A 24,239-nucleotide genomic window follows, 5' to 3' on the forward strand; every position below is an offset into this window, starting at 1 on the left:
TTTATTAGATACTCAAAAAACACCCCACCACAATTATATTGTCTCCCAAAGGCGAGCTGTGTGGTTAATTTCTGTGCTTTATCTGTGCTAAATACCTATCCTCAGCTCAGAATTGATAAATTTTAGCAGAATATGTAGATCTATAGACATAATTTCTTGTACAAATCTCAATCTATTACTGCTCCTTNTTTTTTTTTTTTTTTTTTTTTTTTTTTTTGCATGGCCTTTGTTTGTTTGATTTCTTCATTTAAACCTTGGTCCTCTCAGGCCGGTGCATTTCTGGAATTGGATTTATATTTGTTTTTAAAAAGCCATAACAATCAAATCAGCTGTGCTTTGCACCTTGTGTTTTCTTTCAGAACTAAAGACAGCATGTATCATGCCCTGACTTACGCCACCATACTGGAGATGCAAGCTATGATGACATTTGATCCTCAGGACATACTGAATGCAGGGAACACAATGAAGGAAGCTCAAGCCACCTGTCAAAGGTAAGAGTGGAGCAATTCAGTCAATAAATAGTTCCTTYGTGGGAAAGTTTTGAAAGACATACTGGATAAAAAAGGAAATGTAATGTCACAGAAATAATAGGAGAACTGAGGTTGGAAGGGATATCAGGAGGTCATCTAGTCCAGAGTCCTGCTCAGAGGAAGGTCACAATGCATAAATCAGGGTGCTCAGAAGTCTAGTCTGGAAAACTTCAGTTTACTGCAATATCTGATTTTTCTTGTCAATTAAACCTGTAGYCCTGGTTCTGCAGTGTCTGGAAATWATTCACAGTGTTCAAACACTGCRCAATGTTCCCATGGGTGATAGTTGTACTGCAGTTCTCAGTGTCTGAGTCAACTGTGCTCCCACTTTTGCACCCACATGCACCCTACACACACAAGATAAATCAAAACATCCCTTATCCCCCTCCTTTGTCAAGACAGAGTTCTGTGCATGATGGGCAGAAGATCCCAGGAGGACTGTGTTGACTAAGTTCTCTATGAAGTTTGTGTGATGACATGACAGGGGGTTGGTGGGCCCTGGAGGCTGAAAGACATCATTCTCTGSTGTTGATGCTCCTTGTTCAGAATGACCAAACTGATTTTTTGCAGATTTAGGAAGAAATCGACTGTAGCTAATTCTATCAACAACCTTGTGCACAAGCAAAGCCTTGAACACTTCACTGAAGGTAACACCTTTCACACACATAATTTTTTCCCTTTTGGTTTATGCAGTTTGAATCATGTAGAATTGTTAATTCAATTTGTGTTTGCAAATTGAGAATTCACTGGCAAAATCACTGATCTGGCATTTGCTATGTAACCAATTCAAAATTGCTGGTCTTGTTGATTCCTGACTCAGCACTCCCAAAAATTGCCAGGTAAAGGAATATCTAGAAAGAAATATTGAAATGCTTGTAAAGGTTCCAGGAATTTGTGGAAAGCACCAGAAATATTCCTGCAAAATTTCTGTAATTGTGTGTCATTTCTGTTTGGACTTACCTCAGTAGTCCAGAACTGAAATACTACAGCAAATTTGGAAAATATTTTTCTCAGTTTGAGCTCTGTGATCTTATTCCTGTATTAATAGGCTAAGTGTTTTTTAATTACTTTTTAACTGATTGATTTGTTTCTTCTGTCTGTGTGATGTTAGAGGAAATCCACGCAGAAATTTGTTATGCTGAATGTTTACTTCAGAGAGCAGCACTCACATTCCTTCAGGTACGGATTCCTGCATAGCTCTTAGGGGGGAAAATACCACACAGATTTCTTTTCCTAAATGGATTGGTGGAAGACTGTGGTTTGATCTAATGGGTCTTTCATCTGGATCAAGTCTGGATTTTATCTGGACTGTCTGCTGTTGAGATGTTTAATTATCCCTCATGATTATAAAAAAAAATGCTTTTCTCAACACACACAGCGCTGAGTGCTCTATGACACCCTTCCCCACTCCCCTTTGATTGTGCAAAATTTAACTGCAGCAAGCACCAACTTTGAAATTATTTGTGCTGGGATATCAGATTTGAAAAAAAATAAAAGACAATGAGATGGTTTAAGCTGTGCTGGAATACAAGCAAAACTGAGTGTTTGCTTTCCCAGTGCTGCCTTCTCACTGGTTTGTTCTTGAGCAGCTGCTATGGCCTGCACAGCAGTTGGGGTCCACACATGCTTTCTCCTTAGCAGCTCTGCCTGCCTTTAAAACAGGGGAGCTCTCCATCTTCTTTGGAATTTCTCTGTCTACACTAATGAAGCTTGATTTTTTTGATGGAGCAACATTAGCCGTACTTACTTAGGCTCCAGCATGCAATTTAAATTGTTAGTCCCAGTTGAAAGAACTGATTTTTCTTCTTGATTTGGCTGTACTTYCTTTGTGAAAGGGGGCCTCTTCATTTATCAAGGGGATAGTAAGAGCTACAGTCAGAAAAAAAGGTTCTGCTTCTTGGCTCAAGGGTGCTGATAGGAAATGGAATGCAGGTGGTGTTTTTATAGTGTTTGGGAGTTGCCAGGTGGGCTCTGATTTATGTTGCTTATGACAGTTTATGAACCATGTAACCTTTTTCAGCCATCTGCTAAGTCCCTCTGCTCGAAACTATTGCTTCATAGCAACACCCATAATCAGAGGAGCTTCTAGTAGTTTCTAGAGTGCTGATGGTGGACTTTGAAATGGCCAAGGTGTAGCTTCTTTCTKTTTTCCTTTGGGATGAGTAGCCTGTAGCCCTGGGGGCAGTTTGGGTGAAACCTGAAGCTATGGAAGCAAGACTTTTGAGAACTTCTCTGTTATGCCTATAAGAAAGGAGGATTTTAAAGCAGTGTCTCTCAGTTTTAAGCACTGTTTTCACAGGTATCTGTTTGTGAAAATGTTTGTAGACATGTGAGAGGTTTAAGAGTAAGAAAATAATTTCTTGTCCTCCTCTGCAAAGGTCTGTTTGCTTCCTCTTCTCTTCTGCTTTTAATTTTTCATGAACACATGAACTAGTTTCAAAAATTAGGCAGAAGCACTTGCTTCCGACAGTTACTGAAGTGGGTTAGTGTAAGTTATCAAATTCAGTTGAAAACACATAAAACAGTCTCAGCATGTTTCAAGGGCTGGATAATTCTCATGTTGGCTATCCCTGTTGTTGGTATCATTCTTAGTGTAAACATTTTAAAGCCATCTTCCTTGTTCAATTTTCCATTCAAAGGAAAACATAACTGAACCTTTACACATGACTGAGTGTGCTGCACCTACCCCAGTAAGGTGTACTTAGGACATCTAATTAATTAATCTAATCCATGCTATTTTCTCACAATGCTTCATCCAGCCCACTTACGATTTTTCTCTGGTATCTTCTGTTAAAACGTGTAGATTCTCTGTCTTCCATGAGTCAGATTTCAAAACAAACCAGAATGATGTATAAGTGAGACAAGGAACTGCCACCAAAATGTWATGGAACTAAAGAGCCTCTAAGTTATGGTCCCCCAGATATCTTGCTGTAATTTCTCAGTTTGTTACAGCTTATAATATAAGATGTTCTCATTCTAGTATGGATCTCATATAAATATGAATATTCAAACCAGAAAGAKCATATCCTTCATAATTTTTCTGACCCTGCTTCCCTCTAAGGATATGAAACTGTGTTCTGTAGACTCCTGAGGACAGGCAGTACCTGTGAACATTTCTTGGCTCAGCACCAGATAACATCTTAACTACACTCAAGGACAAATGAGAGAAAGCTATTTTTTGAAAGARCCACAAATCCATATACCTAAGGTGACATCTATTAGCTTTGTCCCTGTGTTCATTAATGCAAATTCAGAAAACATTAAAATAAGGTGCTTGTGTCTGAACAGAGTAAAAAAATATTTTAATATGGACAAGACATCTTAAATCTGTGTATTGTGTCTTAGAGGCTTATATTGTCTGTGTCAATGCTGGTTATGTTCCAGGTGTGTGTTCATTTTAAGAAGACAAAAGCCCTTTATAATGCTTACAAATTCATATTGCACATGTGTTTCCATTCCAACAGGATGAGAATATGGTCAGCTTCATAAAAGGAGGCATCAAAGTCCGTAACAGTTACCAAACCTACAGGTGAGTCAGGGCAATGATGTGATTAAGTAAAGCACTCTCTCAGTAAAAAGTGCTGCTGGTGAAATGATCCAATTCACAAAATCATTGCTGCTGTATTTATTGAGTCTGAATTATGGGCCTCATGTCTATAGATTTTCTCTGCACACACAGATTCTTCCTCTGCATAACAAAGAACATAAACATTATGGTTGATTTGGATTGTGGAGGTAGTGGACACTAACTCTGTTACCTCCCAAGGTTTGCCTACTTCAAGCATTATATCCTTTAAATGGTGTCAGATAATAACTGTTCTAAGTGATTCATTGTGCCTGCATTGCACAGTTTGGAGGTCTTGTGGGCATTAGGCATAATGAAATGGCTTTTCTTTATAGTTCCAGCTGCAGCTTTTTGGAGTCTTTAAAACCAGTAGCTGAAGCACRATAAAAAGTGCATGCTAAACATGCATAATTTTTTTACTTCTTTTAGCCCTATAAAAGTTAGAAAAATAAGTGAAAGTAATTTCTGATACACCTGCCCTTTTAAAAATATTTATTCCAATTGTCTTTTCCTATATATAACAAAATGTTCTTTYGAATATGCACAAAAAGAGAATATTTAATCCAAGGATTCATGAAGCCCAAGTTAAATTTGCTAATTTAAATTTAATTCTCATGCACTACCCCATCATCTCTTCTTGCAGTAGCAAAAGAGTAGTTGGTGTTTCTTCCAACAGCCTTGAAACATGTTCAGGCCAAAATGGTTGAATATTGACTATATCCATTTGACAGAAATTCCTCTTCAGGACTCCACATTCTTTAATTTATACTAATGAAAAGTTGACATTTTTTAACTACTCCATAGTTCAATCTAATTGGGTTACTTATTGAATTGTAATTAATCACATTATCTACTGACACTGTGACAGAATCTTGTGCATTTTCAGGGAGCTGGACAGTCTCATACAGTCCCCACATTATGTCAAAGGAGAGAACCATCTTCATTTTGAGGGAGGTGTAAAACTTGGAGTTGGAGCATTTAACCTGGTATGTACCAACAGTTCTTATCCTGTCCTGCTACATCCTGAAAAAGACACTAACTGAAAGTCCTGAGAAGTTCCACTGGCATCATACTGATCATGTTGTTAAAATTGTGTGCTCTGACAGTGCAGGATCCCAGTGTCTGGTCTGAGAACATCAGATAATAATGCACTTTAGGAATAAAGAGAATGCTGCCCATGAATGGAGTGAGGCCCAGGAGAATCCTTTCACAGGAGCACCAGTGTTATGTTGAATTCCACTTACTCTTTATCTGACACTTGGATAACTACCAGGATCTAGGCCATTAGCAGGGCAGTTGGAGGGGTGGGGTACACAAATGAAGCTGGGAGGGCTTCTCCAGCCATTGTTAGCTGCTATTGTGGCCAAAAAGCAGGTGAGCAAATGGTGCAGGATGGCTCCTGGTGAGGCACTGACCCAGAGATGGTGAGGGATGATGTGGTTGTTCAGGGGATGGGCTACAGAAAGTGCCTGGAGCTTCCTCTTGCTTGCATTGCTTTGCATGAGTGGTGGCACATATCTCAATATTAGATTTGCTACACAAAGAACAGATATGGATTGTGTGATATGAACCCAGTATTTCTGAAACATCCAAGAGCTTTTGGAGTTGCAAAGCATGTGCTGCGTAAACGTATTTCTGTGTAGAGATGTTTATAGAGATGTTTTTAGTAATTTTATGAATTATTTCTTGTGTTTGGAAAAATTGTAGGAGGTAGTTGGTAGCTGGAAGGCAGGAAATCTGTCACTGCATAACTCTTGCATTTTTCTGTGTAGACATTGTCCATGTTTCCTGCACGGATTCTGAGATTACTGGAGTTTGTTGGATTTTCTGGAAATAAGGTAAGTGCAAACAAAATACTATTGGCACATTCCCCTCAGTCTTAAATTAAAAAGTGGAGACTGGAGTGTCTCTTTTCTTCCTCACATTAGCTGTAACTCTCTSAGACATCCTGGTGCCACATGTGTGCACTGTGACACTGATGCTTTCACGCAGCTCGGTTTTGCTTTATATTTTTGTCTGAGCTATTGCACTTCAAAGGTTGTCATACCATTGTTCAGTGATGGAAGAGYTGTGAAACATGGGAAAGGCAATGGCTAATACAGGAATGTCAGCTTATTTAGGTTTTTATTTACTGGTCTTTTGATGTTGGTTTGTGCTCAGAAATCTGTAGTATATTCCTAGCCTTTACTATATTATACAAGTTACTTGGTAGTTACTGTCATTGTGGGGTCTGAATGTTCCTGACAGGTTCTTGCATGACAGGGCAAAAAAAAAATCAATTTAATTTCTGCTTTAACAGCAACTGGTAACTTGAGTGTGGCACCTGAATTCTCCTGTCTAAAGGAGTAATTGCTTTTTTGCCTGTGGAATAACCAGTCTGACCTATGTTGTTTGAGCAAGCTGTTTAAGGAAAGAAGTTTAGTAATGGAGCACCAGAAAACTCACATAGTGGTGAGAAAATGCTGTGCTACTGCTTTGTGGATTTGTTGTTTCAAAAGAATGCTAAATTGWTAGGAATATTTTAGCCTTGATCCCTTGTACCTGTCCTTGCCTCTCTACCAGCAGAGAACAAGAGATTCACTCAAAGCAGGGCTTGTGGGTTAAGGAAATATATGCAGAACATGATCTCTTTAACCTAAACCACTTGGCATGTTTTTCATAAATGCTGGGTAAAAAATGTCAGGTGCAAGCACAACAAAACCCATATGAACAAGTTAAGTTTTAACTCTTTTATAATGCTTTCTATTTACAAAATAAGTTTTAAGGAGAAAAGTGTCTTTTTATCAGAGCTGAAGCCTTACATGGCAGGTAAATTACTGTCATCACTGTTTTATTAGTTTACAAGATCTTATATGTAAGAAAATAAAATATCTCATTTAGAAACAAGGAGCAGAGTGTGGATTACAATTTAGAAATTTCCAAGAGCTGACCAGGAGCTATTTCACAAGCAGTGAAGGCAAAAATCAAATAGTTCTACCTGTCAGTTTCAACAACAARGAACATCTAAAGCAAAATATTCTCTTAGAAATGTAAAGGCGATTCATGTACCAGCAGAGTTCTGAGAATACTTTGGTGAACRCTCATYKTACTACTGCAGATGGAAATTGTCCRTCTAAATGAGTTTCTTTTGGCCCTGGGATTTCTTGCATGGCTGTGAGTGGGCTGATATTTGTGTTGATGAGTCAGCTCCTATTACAGTTTCTTAACTCACTGAAGCATGACCTAGATTACCATAAATTTGARCAAAACCCTGTTGTTGGCACACCATACAAAGGAGTGTTTTAAACATGTTGATCAAAGTTCATTGATGCCCATTTATTTTAACACCCTAGGTGTTATTTTAAACACCTAGTGAGTCAGATGCCTAAAGCCATAAGCAAAATTACAATTGCATGTGCAATTTCCAGTGATGGTTTTCCAAAGCTTTCAACAAGTGTCTAGGAGACAAGAGAAACAGCGACAGAGGAAAGTTTGTGCCATGTACTGCACTTATCCAGAAGAAAGGAGTTTTTATACACCTGTGTTTGATGCTGCAGTGTTTCCTGTAAATGCTTACTCTATGCAGGACAGTCATGGTTAGTGCCTTGAGCTGTCTGCAGATTGCCTGAGTGCACTGCAGGACAGCTTTTTGGTGTTAGTCATGTGTTTATTAAAACTGGATAAAAAATTGCATTGTGTGATGTTCATGATACCGACCTGCCTCAGAGCCAGCAGCTTTGCCCCTGGGGAATCTTCTTGTCTCTCAGAGCCGTATCATTTGTGGAACAGCAAATGAGGATGTGCCCAAAGCTCCATTACTTCCTAAGCCATTCACAGGTGCTGTGGACATCATGATCAACTTAACAGCAGTCTGGAGTCTCAAAATAGTACGTGGGATAAGATCAAGAAAATATAAAAAGTAGCCTGAAGCCATGTTTGTTCCCTTCCAGTCCAAGATGTGCYATCCGTGCCCTTTGCGCTGTTCAAACTCCTTTCCCTTGCACCATTAGTCAAAACAYGGGTTTATTTGTGCCCAGCAGCACAGGCCCTGCATTTGGGCAGTGAGGTTGAGCAGTTTTGCCCAGTTTTGTGARCCCCGTGGGCTGTGTGTGTCAGACACTGGGGAGCACAGCAGCCTCACCGGGCAGTAGGTGGAGTGTGTGTCCCGCCTGCACTCGGGTGTTTAACCGGGACTAACCCGTGACGAGAGCAGGACACTCCTTCAGTCTCCCGTGGAAGGCTCCTCACCGGCTCCTCTGCCAGGTCTCAGACTAATATTTACCCTTGTGCGTATTTTATGGATGATTACAAATGCTGTGCTGCTAAACTGTGCAGTTTGACATGAGCCTGCCATATGTTAAGTGCAATTTGTCAGGGGGTCAGATGACAGCGTGATTTCAGGAGAAGGCTGGCAAACTGTCAGATAGAACCAATTTCTTTCACATTATCCTTTTTTCTATGTGGGAGGACATTTTTCCCAAAGCAGCTGAGCTGAAGAATATTCTTAATATGTCAATTTGTAATAAATTGAATTCCAGTTTCTCACTAAGTATCTCTTTTGAATTGCATTTTGGTCTCTTGAARTTTTAAATGAAGTTTAAATCTAATATTATTTCATGGGATACATTCAAATGCCCCATCTATCAGCTTAATTAGTCAGTTTCTTGTAAAACTGCTGGTAGTATCCACCTCCTTGCTAAACCTGCAGCAATGTGATCAGGTCATGGGATGTGAACAATGTTCTTGCTTTGCTTTCTTTGTCAAGATCCCTAATTAAAAGAGRGCGATTTAAAAATAGCATCCAAGAGCTTTTGCTTCAGGAAAGTCRATGGATTTTAGTCAGTAACAGCTGAAATAAATCTGAACCAGCCTCAGTGTTGTCTGATAATGATTTTGAGCATTGTCCTTGTTCGTCCTGCATCCACTGTGGGAATGCTCACTGTTCCCATGGGGAGTCCTGAGTGACAGAGCATTGGATGTCTTGGGACAAGAATTGAATCAATGAGATACTGATAGAATGTAATGTAGTGACAGTCTTGGGAATTAAATTGTGGGATGTCATGAGGAACTTGGACAGAATGCTGAGAGTTTCCACACTGGATCATGTCTGGTCTGTGTTATATCTCATGTCCTTCAGAGTAGTTTATGTTTTGTGTGAAAACTGAAATGTGTTAGTGTCAATTTAGGGAAATTACAAAAATGTCAGTTCTGGAAAAATAACAAACACTTAYTGCCTAGACATCTGTTTTATATTGTTGCAATATGCCCTGTAATAGACCTTGTTTAGAAGCTCATTCCTGGTGTTCTGGGATTGCTTATATCAGTTGTGACATAGGTGTGGAAGATAGTTCTGGGTTATTTATGGTTAGAAGGTGTGTCCTGACAATTAAATATAATGTACTCACTGGTGCCAGGCCCTAAGTGAGTGCAGTTTGTTTGCAGAGTTAGTCCTCAGGCTCAAGTAGCTGCTTGTGATTTGGTTTGCAGATCCTCAGTCTGATCCCCRTGAGCATTTCACTGCCCAGCTCCTGGCACTCCCTTGGCTGATGGGGTTTGTTGGCAAATCCCTGTGGGCTCCCTGTGGAGAAAGAAAGGGCAGTGCCTGGAAAGGTGATTCACGTGCCTGATCCAGGCTGCTGTGCCAAATTGTTCCTTGGAGGAGTGTCTCTGCCTCAGCCAGGCACAGAGGGAGCCTCAGGAGGCCAGCTAGGGAGCGTGGGGTGTAAAACGTGCTTCCCAGTGACACCCTTCATATTTCTATTTGCTGGGTTTCCCATTGGAACAGAACAAGTTTGCAAGGGTTTTTTTTAAGAGAAGCAGCTTTGGTGCAGTGTTTTCTCCAAGCAAGTGTTGTCATGCTAATCACAACTACTTCTAGATTTCTTTTATTTTAGGTATGTCTACTGCCTATGTATGTTACTACTTCAGTACAGAAAGTTTGGGACATTCAGGTGGCAGAGTGAAAAATAAACAGTCTTTARTACATCTGCTGGACTAGATAGGTTTATGGACATTCCACAGAGTGAGCTAACTTGCTCAGTGAGCTTCTCGTGCCTGTGTAACTACTCAGTTCAAGCCTTTAGAATTAAGGGTGTCAGATTTGCAGCCCTCTGCTGATGAATGGACAATATTCTTAATCCCATTACTGCTATCCAGGATGCAGTCCTGTGTAAGGTGGGTGTGGGTTCATTCCTTGTCCACACAGATTATAACTTTGTCTGTGCTAAAATAAACTTCTGTGACAAAAACATAATTGAGATCGACTCGACAAAGGGTTACATTATTTTATATGACAAAGTCTGTTTGAATCATTCTTAGTGCTATTCCCATTCATTTTATATTTTTTTATATTGCTTGGAAGATACCAAATGCTGTAAGGCCTAGTGCCAGTAAAGGCTCAGTGAAATATCAAGCCTGAAGATTTTTCATGGCAACAAAAGTACTTTGGAAATATACTTTGGAAAATTTTTTGGCCAAAATTCGTTCCACAGAATGTTTTCTCTTACTTCTATGTCAAAGTGATACTTTTTTAAAAATCCAAATATTTGTGGTTTTCATCTGGGCAGTTTGAAGAGCCTGAATGCGTCGTACTTTGTTGCTCATTTGTATCAATTAAACTTTTGCTTTCTGCAGGAAATGAAGTGGGTTTTATTTTGCTGAGTGCTTTCCATGAAGTTATTGATTTTCAATAATGATCTTACTACCTTTTAATTCCAACTGTAGTAACTTACAAGTCAGTATTTTCATTATTTTTTCCCAGCTAGATGTTATAATAATTGATCTGCAAGTATGAGTCATATTTTTCCTTGTAGCAGGAGTTAATATAATGCATTGTATTTTGAAAATAAAAAMAAAGAGAAGCAAAATCACAAAAAACATTGCATTTATGTGAAAACAATGGAGTAATTTTTAAACAGATTTTTCCCCAGCACACAGTGGACATCTTACTGTGCATGTTTACAAGTAGGCAGCTCTCTTGTTTGATACATTTGCATATTAATATTCTTCCTGTTGATATCATGGAACTAGCCCTAGAATAGGCTGATAAATGCTCTTGCCTCAGGAACTTGARTCCTTAAAGTTGGTTATCCATCATGCTGTCATTGAATATGAACACAGTGTTACACTTGATTGCTTTAGTTCTTCCCAAAGGGAACAGAAATACTCTTCTTTTCATCATATTTTTCCACTGGTGGTAGTTGGCCAACATCATTGCAAAGCTCCTTTTGTTCTTGGCATACTTAAAAATGTCTTTTTGCCCTGACATCTTTTGCTCTGCTAGTTACAGATTTTATTTTCTTGATACTTTTAAATCTTCTGAAGCAATGATATACTGTACAATGGTGATATGTGGCTTTTGTCTTGCTTTTCAAAAYTCTGTGTTTTGTTTCTGGAATGCTATTTAGCAGCACTTGGATCATGATGATTAGTTCTCTCTCATTTTCTTATGTTAACCATATAATGCTCCTCTGTCACCAAGTGTTTTCCAAGCTAAGCAGTAACTCCATGAAAAACTATTWGATAAATTAATAAGTGTATTTTTACCTTTGACTGCTGTGTAAGCAAGGTATGTCAGTGCCTTTTGGGGAATTTGATGGGTKATCTGACACTGCAGAAGTTAAGCCAGCACAATCCTGCTCTGGTTCTTTTCCAAGCCTTTTTCCCCCTCCCTGTGTTTGCACAGGAGCATGGTCTGCTGCAGCTGCAAGAAGGAGCATCATCATACAGCTTTAGGTCGGTGCTGTGTACCATGCTGTTGCTTTGCTATCATACTTTCATGACCTTTGTGTTAGGTAAGATTGTTTATAATAACTCTTGCATTTGATTAGTTCTTGTGGGACACAAAGGGGAGAAAGATGATTCCATCAGCTGTTTGTTGGTGAATTGTTTGTTTGTTTGTAACCAGATTAAATGTAATTTGTCTGTGGGTCATTTTGCAGCAGTGATCATAACTGAAGGGTGTGTCTTAATGTTCAAGATGGAGCTTTGTTTAGCATGTAAGAAGGGAGATAATGGGGATGGCCAAGAAAGTTGAGAGAACAAAATCTATCTTCAGTATCCAGGTGCATTGTTGGGGAGGTTAAAGAAGTGGCTGCAAATGACAAATGCTTTGTTGATGGTGGATTTCTTTTGGGTGGTGTCAGCTTCCCACTAACGTGAACTTCTGTGTTATCTGCTGCTAAACCATTCCACACAATGTGTTTGTCTGTGCCTGAGTTTTCAAGTCAGGAAGCACAACTTTGTCAGGGCTTCCTGCTGCTGCCTTAGTGCAGCACCAACCTGTGTTTATGCCTCACTTAGTGGAGAGAGGAACCAACATTTTGGCTAATTGAGGATGGGTAATCAGTACCTTGTGTTCCTGGTCTTTGTTTTTTGGGTTTTTTTCTCTCTTTGTTTTCTAACTATTTTTATCACTTGCATTTTTACACATTATAGGGACAGGAAAAGGAAATGTTGAGGAGGCAGAAAGACTACTTAAGCCTTACTTGGCTCGCTATCCAAAGGTAAAATGAATCATAATTCATTTAGTGTGATCATTTAATGCTTTCTTGCCAAAAAACAAGATCTAGATTGTATGGTCAGCTTGAAAACTGTTATAGAATACTTGTATTTTTATTATTATTTATTACAGGGAGCCATATTCCTGTTTTTTGCAGGCAGGATAGAAACACTAAAGGGTAATATTGATGCGGTAAGTAATCATTTTGCTCTTGAGAAWGTAAATTTCAAAAGCTTTAGAAAAATTCCTATGGGAATGATATTTCCTCTTTGGCTACTGCTTCCTCTGGCTTTGGCCTATATGTGATTTGTAGTTTATTGAATTACAAATAGGAATTTGGAAAACTATTTAGACTRACTTGTTTCTCCACCTCATTTTGCTACCCCTTTGAATTTCTGTTGATAATCTAGTCTGCCAGTATTAATCACGCAGTTTTCTTATTGTCTTTCCTATCCTGATGCAAACTGTCTCTTCAATGAGACCCAGTGGTAATCCTTTGCCTTCAGTATGAGTGGAGAGTCACAAAAGACTTGAAAAAATTAGGAACGAGGAATACACATCCCGAATACTCTGAGACAGAGTATCAGCTGGTGTGCAGGGCAGCAGCTCCCTTGAAATTTGTGGAAGTGCAGCAATAAATATCAGCAGAGCATCTGTCCTCTGCCTTCAGTTTCCTCCTTTCCCTAGACACAAACGTTCATTTTTATTATGCTTAGAGGTAATATCACTTCCAGGAATGGGGAGCTCTGTGGCAGGGTAAACTTGCTAACACCAGGATTACTGTGTAGCCARGAATCTCCTGTGCAAAGCCAACCTTTGTGATTTTTGGGAAATGCTGGGCTGTCARTAATTTGGAAGGTGCAGGAGCCATGCAGGCAGATCCTGGAGCTCCAGAGTGAGTTACAACCCYTCTGTCTGTGCATGTCCATGTGACTGAGGCAGTGTTTGGAAATGTCTGTGTGCAGGCAGTCAATAGGTACGAGGAATGCTGTGAAGCTCAGCAGTACTGGAAGCAGTTTCATCACATGTGCTACTGGGAACTGATGTGGTGCTTCACCTACAAGCGCCAGTGGAAGATGGCTTTTTTCTATGCAGACCTGCTGAGCAAAGAAAACACTTGGTCAAAGGTGAGTTCAGGAGGGCAGAAAGCCCTGTAGTATCTATTAACTTTCAATCAAATTGAGGTGCTTTTTGTAGCTTCGAAGATACAGACTGTAACATAAAGCCTGGCCTGCTGTGACTGTTACAGAACAATGTGAATTGCAAACATTCAAATCTGGACAGGCTATGGGCAAGCAGAAATCTTTTGGGCCCAATTGGTTGATGAAGAGCAGTTTGTTAAAGATGCTGTGTATTGACTGGTTGTGTCATCAAATGTTGCAATTAATGGTGCAAGTTGCCATTCCTTTAATTATACTATGGATAAAAGCTCTTYTGGTGATGAGTGAGGTTAGCCATGGTGGCGTCTCCAGGGGAATAAATAAATATAATTAGAAATGGGGCCCATCCCTGTGCATCTGGAAGGGAGAACCTCTTCTGTCTGGAACCCTGGTAGCTTTGTCTTCCCTTTTTGCCTTTTTAAAAATGGGGGCTATATTTTCCCTATTCCTATAGGAGTACTATAACCAGGGTGAATTTCCCTGGACTGGGATGAGTTCTCCAGTAATGATGGGCAGTGGCTTAGCAACTTCATCCACCAGTTCCCTCAGGATCCATGAGCTTGTGCACCCTCATGTCCCTTAGATGGTCTTGAAACCAAACTTCTCCTGCCCTGGGCAGTTCATCTCACATTCTCTGCCTTTGCCTTTTTGGGCAGGGAACCTGGGGCACTTGGTGGTGAAGACTGAAATAAAAAACCTCCAAGTGCCTCAGCCACATCTAGATCCTGGGTAACCAAGTCTCCCATTTTCTTCCAGAGAGGGCCCACATTTTCTCTAGTCTTCCTTTTATCTCCACCATACATATAGAATCTTTCCTTGTTGCTCTTGCCATCCCTGGCCAGGGCTTTAACTTTCCTAACCTGGTGCCTGGTTACTCAGACAATTTCTCTGTATTCCTCCCAGCAGGCTGCCTGTCCTTCCCTTCACCCTCTGTAGGTCTCCTTTTCATGTCTTCAGTTTGTCCAGGATCTCCTTTATCATTGACATGGGCCTCCTGGAGTTTTTGCCTGACTTCTTTTTTTTTGGGACTGGAGGATGTGATCCTTGAATATTAACCCGGTTTCATGGGTCCCTCTTCCCTCCAGGGCTTTATCTTTGTGGTGCACTACCACACAGATCCCTGAGGAGGCCAAAGTCTACTCTSTCAAACTCCAGGGAGTGACTGTTTTCTAGAAACTACTATTTGGGATATGTTKCCAAGTTGTCATGGGACACAGAGACTGTATAATATTAGTTTTWTTATCTGAGCATGACATTTTMTTAAATTTTCTAGCATGTGTTCCTAAGAGTATAAAAAACTTAGTTGACAGAAGCACGAGGTTTGTTCTTGGAATTTTGACACAAAGTATAAACTGATACAAAGTAAACACACATGATTTAAAAGCAATATTCTGTGCTCACTTTGTAAAATACTTACCTCTTACTCAAATTTTTGTAAGACTGTGAGCAAAAGCAGCAACTTCTCCCTCCATGTTGTTGCTCTGTGCTTTATATGAATAAAGGTGATGCTTTAAATTCCTTTTTCTGTATAGATATTCTTCATTGCATTTGCAGGCTACTTACATTTACATGAAAGCTGCTTATCTCAGTATGTTTGGACCAGAAGACTGCAGTCCTTTYGGAGACAGCGAAGTTGAATTATTTAGGTAAAGTTTGCAAACTCACAGTTACAATGGTTTACTATCTTTTCATGTCACAGTGTTTGGGGATGAGAGGCAAAATTATCCATCATGCAGATTCAAAAATCTCTGCAAATAGTGCTGGATTGGTAGGAAATTGCAGAGTTAAACATCCCTTTGACTAAAGTGGACCCTGAGTTCAGACAGAGATTTYTCCTGGCCATACAGTGGCTGCAGCTTTCTCTTGGGCATACAATGGCTGCACATTATTTTTCAGTTGTTCAATCAAAATGGAAGGTAAGATGTGAAAGCCTTCAATGGCTTGTGCTGCAAGATGTGTTCCTCCTTGGTGGGAACATCAGCACAACTTGATTTGTGGGTTCTGAGTCTCAGAGAAGCAAGAAATATTTAAATGTGCAAGTGAATATATGCATTATTAACACACTGAGATAACCTCATTGTGTTAATGTAATATTTAAGCTCAAAAATGCTTGCTGGAGCAAAGAATATTTGATTAGTTTAGGGTTTACAATTTTTATATGAAATCTAATTTTTTTTATGTGCTTACATGATACTTTTTCAAGTTTTCTGTCTTTTGTAATCATTATAAGCAGTTTTCACTGAATTTGGAATCCATTATGAATAAATAGTTTTAGTCTTTGGGAGAATGGGAAGATAAAAGCTAGTTTGCCTCTTTCATAATCTGTGAAGAGAGATGAGCCCTTTATAAGTCAGGTGCATCATCTAATTTAATCTTTCAGTGGGGAAGAGTCCCTCTCCTCCTGCTTGATTAAAGAGGAAGCCTAGAGATTAACGTGCCCTGCATAAAGACAGCTTTTGTGAGTATGTATTGCTCAGCTTCCCCAAGGTAGCAATAGCCCAGTGTGTAACAGCTTTTTTAAGTTCTCCTTGGTTTGATTTTTTTTATTTTTTTTAAAGTTTGAGTGTGTTCATCCCAGAGGTTCGCAGGGGGAAAATTCCTGATGTTTTCCTTTAAACTTTCAGGATTGTTCCCAGTCTGAAACTGAAAATTGCAGGGAAATCTCTGCCCACAGAGAAGTTTGCAATTCGGAAAGCACGACGGTATCTTTCTTCAAACCCMGTTCCTTTGCCTGTCCCACCTTTGGTAAGTTAGAAACATCCACACACATCCCCTTTTCAACATTTATGTGATTTACAGAAATAAACCCAAGATAATTAGAATAGTATCTTTCCATGTTTCTAAGGTAAAACCTCTGCAGGAGACTGGAATGTTCCCAAAGCAAAGCCAAATGAATGCKAGGAATGCTGTAAAACTGGGGCATGCACCAGCCACAGGGAACTCAGCCAGTTGTTTGTGACACGTAGAAGTGTTGCATGTGTAACTCATTATTCCAGCTATAGAGTAGCGTGCTCCCAACAGCTTTCTTTTGGTTCCCTTCAGAGGAACTTTGCCCTGGGTCTCTTCTGTCGTTGTCGCTTGCTAACAGAGGACTKGAAGGTACAAGGAGGGGTGGTGTCAAGGGAACAATGGAAGGACTGGGGACTGCATGTAAGGAGCTGTTTAATGTGCCCTGAATGTTTGCAGTTTGGTGCTCATGGGTGCTGGGATGAAACAACCGGCTCCTTTGGCCGCTCCATTGGGGCTTTTGGGGTTTTTTTGTTTATTTTTTTTTTCCCTGTAATGCTGGCCTGTTCCCTGTGGTCAGCTGCATGAGGCACCCATTGCCTCGTTCATGGTGCACTTACAAAAATCCGCCTACAAAGAACACCTAAAAAAGAACATTAAAAGGGTTTGGAGTCCAGGGCTTTGCCAAGTGCAGTGGTGTTAAMACTTGCAGCACTTTGAGCTGCTGTGTTTTTAAGAATGAGATGGATAATTAGTAAATATTCATTAAGAAAATGCCAGGACAAGGAAAGCATCTTGGAGACCACTCCCCAGCCCACCAGGGGTGTGTGACACTGTGCCTCTTGAAGAAATAGCTGTTAGAGCAGAGCATGAGTATTCACCAGGGGCCACTAATAAGACTGAAGTGAGAGAAATAATTAGGTTACTTTGATGTGCCTTTCAGGTTTCAGAGAGGAAGGAGTGCACACACCTGGGGTTTGGCTGGGCTATCCTGCTGGGATTTCGACACATCAGGTTTCTGTAGCAGGAGCTCTCCAGCCGGGCACAGTGYCCTTGGCTGCTGTGCAGTTGCGTTTCCGAGGCAGCAGATGCCGCAGCTGAACAGATAAAAGCACTTTATGGATGTGGAACTGGGGGCAGAATCTCATCTTCAGGATTTTCCTTTTCATTATCAGAGACTTGCTGGAAAGAACAAGCCAGTCTTAGCTCAGAGATTCAGCCTTGAATAAATGTGGTTTGAATACTTCTGCTTAAAAACCACATTAATGAATCTGCACTAGGTACAGTAAACTCAGGTTTTTCAATCAACAGAGACCAGATGGTGAAAGCAGCAGTGACTGGGGTTAACATGCTGGTTCAGCTATTCTAGCCTGACAGCTTTTTGTGTCATAGTTCCACAATTCAGCTATTCTGTATAGAAATTTTATCCAAATGCTTTAAATTATCACACACAGACAAGGTCGTGTAAATAAATAAAATAAACAGATTAGACACTGATCTCTTCTCTCTGGTTATTAGTGACAGGACCTGAGGGAATGATGTGAAGCCATGGCAGGGGAGRTTTAGGTTGGATATTAGGAAAAGGTTCTTCCCCCAGAGGGTGGCAGGACACTGAACAGGYTCCCCAGGGAATTRTCACAGCCYCAGCCTGACAGAGCTCAAGGAKMATTTGGACAATGCTCKCAGGCWCAGGGTGGGATTGTTGGAGTGCTCTTGTGCARGACCAGGAGCTGGAATCAATGATCCTTGTGGGTCCCTTCCAATTCAGGATATTCTGTGATTCTATGATTGAATAACTTGCCATGAGGGCCAGTTTTAAGTGTGTCTTTGTGATTGATAGTAGTAATGGACACACTTGGTGATATACTCTAAGAACCCCAATAACAAATAGGAATCAACAAATAGTTTTTAATAAAATTTACTCTAAGGAGAGTTGAATAATGAAGTTACTTTCTTTGGGAACATGAAACAAACCTGAGGAATATAACAGRTTTAGAGTTCAGATTTAAAATTCTGTTGGTTTGTTTGAAACTTGGCATAAAGACTAGAGAGTTTGGTTTTCTTTTAGGTTTGTTTTGCTGTCCTGAGATTTCATACTTTTTCTGTGGAAAYGGTATATTGCAGTTATTTATGGGTATTAATGACTTGGCTAGGATAGAACTGCAAAACAAAAGGAGACCTTAATGAAGGGACAATTAGCCATGAGCCATGTATGTTTTAAGTCTGTTTTGTTGGTACTTGCCTTCTTCTAAAAGTRAGATTGTGTTTGCATTCTGTTCAAGCCATCTCCTTTGCATTGAGTGCACTAAGTGGCTCTTGAGGTGTCTTCCAGGACTAATTTGTTCTGAAAACCAGTGTAACGAGTTTTCAGTTGCAATGAAAACACATTTTGACAAACTGACTTTATTTAAGGAACCTGTAACTTTTTCTTCATGCAGAGATAAACTGAAACATTTGACAACTACATTTATCCAGTGCTGTAATTAATGATGCTGTCATTTCTCCCTGATCCCAGGAAATGATGTATATCTGGAATGGCTATGCTGTAATTGGAAAATGTCCCAACTTAACAGAAGGCATGTTAGAGACTTTAAATGAAGCAGAAGAGGCATTGGCAAGAAGTTCAGGTAACCAGTGGTAGGGTTTAAGCAGTTACTTTACAGTGCAATAGCTAAAGATATTATCTGTGARTAGAGAGACACTCATTAGTAAAGTTCATTGGATCACGGGAGGAACTCAGATAATGAAACCATAAACTGTTTATGCAGAGAGGAATTTTTTTATTTTTGTTATAGCAATCACTTACAATAATAGCAAGTRATTTTTGCATCCACAGATGTGTGTTAGGAATGGTTTATGATGTGTTAAAGGAYTGTTTATTTTGCTAGATCAAAATCAGCATATGCATTGACTTTGATTACTTGGATCCTAAAGTATTGTTATCCTCAGATATTTCAATTTTGAAGGATAAATAGGAGAGGAGTTGGTTTTTTGTTTTAAAAGCTCTGTCAGTTTATGACGTGACCTTTGGGCTGAATGTTGTGGTGTCACCAGTTTGCTGCAGAAATCCAGGACACCAGGGATGGCCTTCCTGTCAATGAGCACAATACAGGATTGAAATGAAACAGGCTCTGCTACCATATTTTCTGTCAGTCTCTTAATTAGCTRTCCATGAGAAAATTGAATTGGTGTTTATTTCTTGTCAGTCTTTCCCAATTCCTATGGGAGTCTGCACAGGTTTTCTCCCTAAGTTTTCCCTTGACCAATATTTGATCTTATTACTATTATATACAACCTTCCTGCAAAAGGATCAGGSCCCTGTTGACAAAGGAATATAGGCTAAAACACTGCATTGCAGTCTTTTCTCAGGCCTTGGTCTTCTGTGCAGTGAGTTACACAAGATTTGAAAGAGTTGCCTGAAAGACTGGCAAAAACTATCTATTTTTAATTAATTTAAAAAGAGAATTGGAACATATTTTCAGTGAAAGTGGTATCTTAAAAAAAAAGCCTTTGACCTTTTCACCTTCTTTGTCACCCATCTTGTGTCATTATTTTAAATAAGCAAAATATTTCTCTGTTCCCTTTTTTTCAGTTGGCAAATTGTGGATAAGGTTGTATTTTGCAGGGATTTGTAGCAGATTCATGTTTCTAGAACACTATGARGACATGCAATTGAAAAGTGGGATATATTTTAAACATGCTAACAATTTAAAGTGTTGCCTGTTCCAARTATTGACTTGCTATTTTCAGGCATATTTAATGAACCAAGAAAGCTGAAGATTTTGCTTGTAAACGTCTGAGAATAAGCTGCTATATGGATTGACTATGAAAAACTCAGATGTTTTCTTTGAAATGTATTATGCAGAAATTTTTTAATGGAGATATTGATAGTAAGGACTTTGAACTAGGTGAGGCTGGTAAGACTCTGGCCATTCAGAAGAATAAACTCCAAAGAAGGTATGGTGAGATGTGAGGCACGGGTAGCAAAGTTTCATATGGTTTTGTTTAGCCAAATAAAGGTGGAGAACTGATAAAATTCTTGCCCATGAATAGGCCAAGTCAGGAAAGCAGAAGAGTTGTACAAKGCATTAAAGATATAAGGTTGAGAGATTGTAAATTTACAATATTTACCAAATGGACATCTTGAACTAGTTTTTAGGTGTCAGAGCAGTTACACTGTGAAACAGCTTTTCAGTGGGAGTAGGGAGGGAAAGATCAGCCCAACAATTTTTGGGCAAAGTTTGATCAATTTATGAAAAGGTTGATGTGTGTTTGTCTTTGCATTAAATTAATTTCACTAGCTAGTTCTTTCCTGTGTTTCACTAGATGGACTGAGCTCACACTTAGCTTTGWAGAAGTTTCTCTACAGGTAGGAAAGTCTCTTCTGTTCTAGAGTTTTCTAAAATGTGCTATTTTCTTCCTTCTGCAGCTACAGAACTGCTGGCAGATGACCGGTGTGTGATAAAGCTGTTAAAGGGATTATGCCTCAAGCATTTGGGCAAGATCTCAGAAGCAGAAGACCATTTTAATTACATCTATTTAAAGTAAGTTTTCATACCTGGCATGTAGGAGAGCTCTTGAKTTTCAAGTAACAGGAGATACAACCTATTCATGATATGAATAGAAGGGAGAGGACTGCAGTATCTTTACTATTTACTTCAAGGTATTTCAATTTTAATTTCCAGTGTTGTTAGCTATGTGTTGAAGAACTTCAAATCTGCAATTTTTATTGAGGTATTTTCTTGGGGACTGTAGGTGCACAAAACTTTTCAGATACCACTTCTCTTTTTTTTACTCCCTTCCTCTTCCCAGTCAAGAAGGAGCTGTACCCCAAAAGCCCAAATGCACTCTGCAGAGCCAGGTGGGAGCATAATTGCACTGGGAACTTCTGTACATCATGTGGTGAATGGCAGCTCTTTTTGGCAGCTCACATGGGTAGAGCTCATGATATTGTCATCTTTTCTAACACTTCCCTGATAATAAAGGCATTATTTTCTAATCCTGAGATTATACRTATTGTATAGGATGCTTATGCAAAACAAACATTTAATAACCCAGAAGGGAACTTTKGATGGAGAACATGGCAAGTGTCGTAATGGAGATTGATTGCTCCTTCTGATCTGAGCTAATCTCCTAATTATTTGTGTTGGGAGCTGTTAAATGAAGGAAACAATATATCATTCCAAGGTCTCTAGGCTATTTCTTTTCCAATGCAGTGAGAAGAAGATAAAATATGACCATTATCTAATTCCAAATGCCTTGCTGGAGCTGGCAATACTGTATCTAGACCAGGACCGAAGAGAAGAAGCAATAAAACTTCTGGAAAAAGCAAAGTAAGTGTAAAGGTTTTGTTGGTGTCTGAAGGGTCAGTTTGGTGTTTCACTGGTTAGCAGGAAGCAGAATAATTTTGTTAATATCATGGAAACTTGTTTCACTTTTCCAATGGGATCGTGTGTGCCTTGGTTTTGGTTTGGACCTTTCCAGTGGTAGGTGTTACATTTGTTCAGTCTGGAACTCATCCCTCTGCTCTGAAAAGAGAAAAAAAAATGTTAATAGGAACGTCAAAGTCTTCCACAAGAAATAATCCATGTGTAACAAAATGTAATAATCTTTGTAGTCTATTTCATATAAAGATGTATTAAATTTAATCAAAGCTCTGTGTTATGGCTAAAATAGCATTACTTGAATTGATGGCCAGCAGTGCCTGTTTCTTTCCTTGATGAAATGCATTTAAGATAATGCTTCAGGTTACACTTGGTATCTCTGTATTGTTTCATCTGCATCAAGGCAACTGAAACACCTGCTTTGACTGTTTTGTGTCATTGACTTTTCTAGCAAAGTAGGTTTATCAGGAAGTTAGACTTAAAATTAACAAAATACCRGGTTTACCTCTGTTTGAACCTTTACTTCTCTGCTGAGCCAAAATTTTGGCAGTRGTGAGGAGGGAGGGAATCCAACCCAAACAATTCTCCCCCTCTTCAAGCATCCAGCAGCAGCAGCAGCAGGGGTAATTCACCTTCTCCTGGATCCTGAATGAGTGCAGATGTGCAGTCACTGCCACAGGTGTGAGCAGCCACAAAACTGCCCCCAGTGTAGAGAGGTCAGACTGAGTTTTTATGTTGTTTTTTGACCAAGTCAGGCCATTCTTCAAGTCAGAATAGCAAATTAAGCCTACCAAAGATTATGCCAAATGCTTGTCAGCACAAAAATTAAAATATTGCAATCCTTAATCTCCTGTGCTTGTGAGCCTTGTTCTCTGAAGATTCATGGAAGATAYTAAGAGCAGCAGAAATTGCATTAGGAAAGTGCAATGGAAAGTATTTCAATGGGCTTCATGTTCCTCAAAACACACCCCTCCTGTCCTCATTTCCTTTGTTCAAATCTCTCTTAAGAAGAGGTCTAGAAATRACTGATTTGGAGCTGCTGATTCCAGCTGCAACTTCTGTCATTGCTGCTCAGCCATTGCACCTTTTCTTGGCAGCTCTGGGTGTCTCRGGCCCCCTCAGGAGAAGGTGTTTGGCTTAAAGAAGTGCACCAGCAGAAAGCAGCCCTGAAAAATGTGCTGTTGCCCTGTGTGTGAAAGCTGATACTCACACTTGCTGTGCTCACAGAACTCGTGAAAACTATAATGACATGCAAAAAAAAAATCTCATTACAGTCAGTCATAAATAAAGGTGCAGCTCTTACATTCCCACCTGTGGCATTAAAATGCTCTGGGTTTTTGAGCTTTCACCTACAAACAGTGAATATCTCAGCAGCCACGAGAGGGAGAGCAGAGCGTTGGAGGGGCTGGGGCTGCAGAATTCTGTTTGCAGTTGGCAGCAGTGCAGGCGAGGCTTGGCTGGTGCATGACGCTTGATTTGCCTGACCTAAATCCACGTCCTGCTGCTGGCTTGGATTCTCAGCTCTGGGAGAAAGAGTGGGATGAGATGATAAACAGTTTTGGCTTGGTCAYGCATGGAAATATTTCTATTTGCATGACTGTAAACTCCAAACAAGAATATCAGTGTACTCATGAGAAATACAGGCCCTGTATTTCTGATGACAAAATGATGTTTAATTTGATGTTTAATTTTAATAATGATGATGACAAAATCTGTTTAATTTAAAGGGAGAACTCCACGGGGTTTTAGACCAGCACACAGCAGAACCCAGGCATCTCCTTTTCTCAGTCAGCCTCTTGGGTGTTTCATACATAAAATTCTAAGCTGGTGTAGGATGGGCATGGAATTCCTTGTTTTCCCCAAGAGACTGGCACTGCCACAGACAGATACCACGCTGCCATGCTTGGTTTGAATTATGAATGTTGAACTGAAAGGCTGTTAAGCTACATAGACTTTAATACTTAATGTTATATTTCTGTAAAGATGACAAATATCTTCTACAAGAAAATTAGCATGGTCTAATCCTCTTTTGTATCTGGATTCTGTATCCATCCTGTAGGAGCTGACATGTTAATTCCTGCTAAGTAGGATCTGCACTTTCCATGTGGTCCTGGGGCAAATTTTCTTTTTTCTTTATATGAACTCTTSCATGAAAATACAGATTCTTTGAATGTCCCAGTAACTCTTTAGAGCATGACAGAGCTCCTGGGAACTATAGGGAGATGACAGTGTGGAGTCAGGCATTAGATGTGTGTGGGTAGAAATCCTGCCAGTCTTTCCCTGCAATGGTGAATCGCTCCTCAAAAGCTGAAATGGAATCTGGTGTGTGCCCACTTTCTCTTTCCAAGCTTTTGGAGCAGCAAATTGTCTGGCTTCATTTCCTACACAGAGTAT

General features: G+C 39.7%; 1 protein-coding gene across 5 annotated transcripts in view; it reads left to right on the forward strand.

Moving 5' to 3' along the window:
- TTC39A (tetratricopeptide repeat domain 39A) overlaps positions 1 to 24,239 on the forward strand; it is a 46,368-nt gene that overhangs the window by 16,827 nt on the left and 5,302 nt on the right. For 4 of the 5 annotated variants that reach the window (XR_008965381.1, XM_057367056.1, XM_057367055.1 and 1 more), the window contains exons 3-17: positions 360 to 491; positions 1,101 to 1,177; positions 1,642 to 1,709; positions 3,995 to 4,059; positions 4,982 to 5,081; positions 5,868 to 5,933; positions 11,759 to 11,867; positions 12,511 to 12,578; positions 12,707 to 12,766; positions 13,540 to 13,701; positions 15,289 to 15,380; positions 16,359 to 16,479; positions 18,977 to 19,088; positions 20,891 to 21,005; positions 21,678 to 21,794. Coding sequence is in view for 4 of the 5 variants with exons in the window: in XM_057367056.1 (XP_057223039.1) it covers positions 360 to 491; positions 1,101 to 1,177; positions 1,642 to 1,709; positions 3,995 to 4,059; positions 4,982 to 5,081; positions 5,868 to 5,933; positions 11,759 to 11,867; positions 12,511 to 12,578; positions 12,707 to 12,766; positions 13,540 to 13,701; positions 15,289 to 15,380; positions 16,359 to 16,479; positions 18,977 to 19,088; positions 20,891 to 21,005; positions 21,678 to 21,794 (1,464 nt within the window). In the remaining variant the exon portion in view is untranslated. Of the gene's footprint in view, positions 1 to 359; positions 492 to 1,100; positions 1,178 to 1,641; positions 1,710 to 3,994; positions 4,060 to 4,981; positions 5,082 to 5,867; positions 5,934 to 11,758; positions 11,868 to 12,510; positions 12,579 to 12,706; positions 12,767 to 13,539; positions 13,702 to 15,288; positions 15,381 to 16,358; positions 16,480 to 16,710; positions 16,834 to 18,976; positions 19,089 to 20,890; positions 21,006 to 21,677; positions 21,795 to 24,239 lie in introns of those variants that run through there. The other variant, XM_057367057.1, reaches the window with a different exon arrangement.

Source organism: Malurus melanocephalus, unplaced genomic scaffold (assembly GCF_030028575.1).
Source record: "Malurus melanocephalus ecotype Western Australia unplaced genomic scaffold, MMel_1.1 scaffold_74, whole genome shotgun sequence".
In the NCBI taxonomy this organism is placed as follows: domain Eukaryota; kingdom Metazoa; phylum Chordata; class Aves; order Passeriformes; family Maluridae; genus Malurus; species Malurus melanocephalus.